We start from the raw sequence: 2,537 nt of genomic DNA on the forward strand, positions 1-2,537 counted from the left end.
TCACTTTTGCATTCCCTACCTTAAAGCTCAATTGTGTTACAACAAAGTTTACTGGGCAATGTTACCTAATAATAGTAGGTTATAATAATTAATAACATAGAATACCACCGTTTTATAAGATTGTGATAACATAAATATTTACGTTGCGAACGTTTTATCAGACTATCAAAATAGATTGTTATATGCGTGAACGTAATTACGCTACAAAATCATCGACCAAATAAAAAAGTACCACTATGTTTTTTTTTATAAAGGTAACAAAGACTAACCCTAAAAACATGACATCAATTGTACTTTAACCTGTGTCCGATCCTCAAATTAAAAATTTTAAGCCATATCGAAGGAATTCCTTTAACAAAGTTAGCCCAATAGAAAAGACCCTTTACTCTGTTTAATATCAACAAATGGAAGTTATGAAGGCCCAAACTTGGATATGTAGAATTTCTTCTTGAGCTATGCTGCCTGTGTGTGATATATTTGTATATCTCATATTGGGCCAAGAGATCGAAGAGACCATTTATAGGTAAATCAAGATGATGAAAGCTTATACGATGTGCAGTTCTTGAATTTGGGTGGACTGTATATTCTTCCTATTTCTTCCGTGGAAGAACCGTCATGACAAAGGCCAGTTAAAAAACCCCGATGCATATCGTAAACGCTTGCATGTCCTGCTTTTGCATATTACTATCAAAATTTGAACTTAGCCATAATCTTAGAAGATTTTCAAAGTTTGAGTCCCCATTCTGTATAAATGAAAGTTTAAAATTTAGTGAAGGTGGTAATTACCAGTTTTATGCATAGAAGGTGTATTAAGAATCCAATACTATACCAAATGATCGAGTTTTGACAATAAATAATCTATAACTATACTGTTTGTAGAATTATGTAGTTCTAAAAAATGTACCGAGATGCAAGTTTTATTTTAGAATTATGCAGCTCTAAAAAATGTACCGAGATGCAAGTTTTATTTGCATCAAAAAACATAATTCACACATCGATTCGGGAAGCTGGGGAATGCGAGTGGATTCACGCGTCCTGGATATATGGTACCCTATACCGAGCCGAAAAATGGGAGTTCTGGAGTTGGTTGTCCTCCGTGTGGAATCCGATAGAGGGCCCTTGGTTTTGTGGTGGTGATATGAACGAGATTCTGTGGGAGTTTGAGAAGCACGGTGGCTGTGATGACTTCCACACTAGACCTCGTTTTCTTCACGAATTTATGACAAATATGGAACTTCTTGATCTCGGGTTTTGCGGTCCAAAATACACTTGGAGGGGCACTAGAAACAATGGCCTCGTCCAACAAAGGCTTGACCGGAGGATTGCGAATGGTAGTTGGCAGGTCCGTTGGCATTCGACCACTGTCAGCCATATTGCATTGTGAGGGGCTCTGATCACTGCCTAATCATCGTCAATAAGAAGCCCCCATGGGAAAAAAGGAAAAAGCTTTTCTGGTTCAAGGCTTTCTGGGCTAAGGAGGAAGGATGTAGGGAGGTGGTCGAAAGGAGTTGGAGTACGCAGGGCGGAGGATGTAGGGTTGTTAGATGGCTGCGTCACCAAAACTCATGTAAGGGAAACCTCATGAAATGGAGTAGGAGAAAATTTAAGAGCGCCAGTGAGGAGATCGAGGTCATTTTTGTTGGGAGAGAATTTAGAGTACACAAGTCTAGCACAAGTGTTGGAGAGACAATACAAGTAAACAAATTACTTGTATTACACACACAAAATATTACAACACAAACTATCAAGGACACTCTTGGGAAGCTATGACACTCACTCACTTTCTAGAGACAAACTCTAGACCACTCACACTCTTACAAGACTACTCTTTCTTCTCACTCTCACTTGGTTGCTTGCTTGCTTGATTACAAGCTTGCTTGGTTTGTTGTTGATTTGTTGATACAAATGGTGTGGATGCCTTCTCCTTTTATAGGCATGGATGGAACCTTGGAGAAGCATGGACACACCATGCTAGAGATATCTAGATAATTCCACTAACTTCCTAAGCTAGAATTATCTACACTAATCTTGCATGTTGGTGGAAACCTCACCATTCTTCTAGACTCTTCCACCAACTTAAGAAACAGCATTCTAGTCATTTCTACAAAGTACTACTTTAACTTGGATAATCTAGCTAACCAACCTTAGTGAATGTTCTACAATTCTTTATTCTAGATTTGTGTAGGTCTTTTAATGAGATGGGGTTGATTTCTTTAACAATTTTGTCTCGGTTGGGGCAACTCCAAGAAGAGTGAGAGTAGAAAGTGGATGAGATTCGCATCCCTTTTGCTGTTATTGATAACTTGGAGGAGCAGGATGAGTTAGCCTTACAGTAACATTCTCGAATTAAATGGCTAAAAGAAGGGGATTCTAATTCACGTTTCTTCCATCAAACCACCATCCAACGAAGATGTTTTAATAGAATTGAGAAACTGCAAGATGGGCAGGGTGAGTGCCGGGAGGATACTGTGGGAATTAACCAAGTGGTTCAGGACCATTTCACCGACCTCTTTACGTCTGGGGGCCAGAGGGAGTGA

General features: G+C 39.1%; 1 protein-coding gene across 1 annotated transcript; it reads left to right on the forward strand.

Annotated features, from left to right (window-relative positions):
* Window positions 1-955: 955 nt before the first annotated feature.
* On the forward strand, window positions 956-2,537 carry LOC137719747 (uncharacterized). The gene is made up of 2 exons (XM_068458777.1): window positions 956-1,342; window positions 2,448-2,537. The coding sequence occupies exons 1-2, from the start codon at window positions 956-958 to the stop codon at window positions 2,535-2,537; spliced, it is 477 nt and encodes a 158-aa protein (XP_068314878.1).

The sequence above is a fragment of the Pyrus communis genome, chromosome 16 (genome assembly GCF_963583255.1).
Source record: "Pyrus communis chromosome 16, drPyrComm1.1, whole genome shotgun sequence".
NCBI lineage: Eukaryota > Viridiplantae > Streptophyta > Magnoliopsida > Rosales > Rosaceae > Pyrus > Pyrus communis.

Excerpts from the sequence above, each read along its gene's own strand:
- LOC137719747 (XM_068458777.1), top strand. The coding sequence starts at position 956 with ATGCAAGTTTTATTTGCATCAAAAAACATAATTCACACATCGATTCGG. Across the intron at positions 1,343-2,447 it reads TTGCGAATGGTAGTTGGCAG|GGTGAGTGCCGGGAGGATAC; the intron begins GTCCGTTGGCAT and ends CAAGATGGGCAG.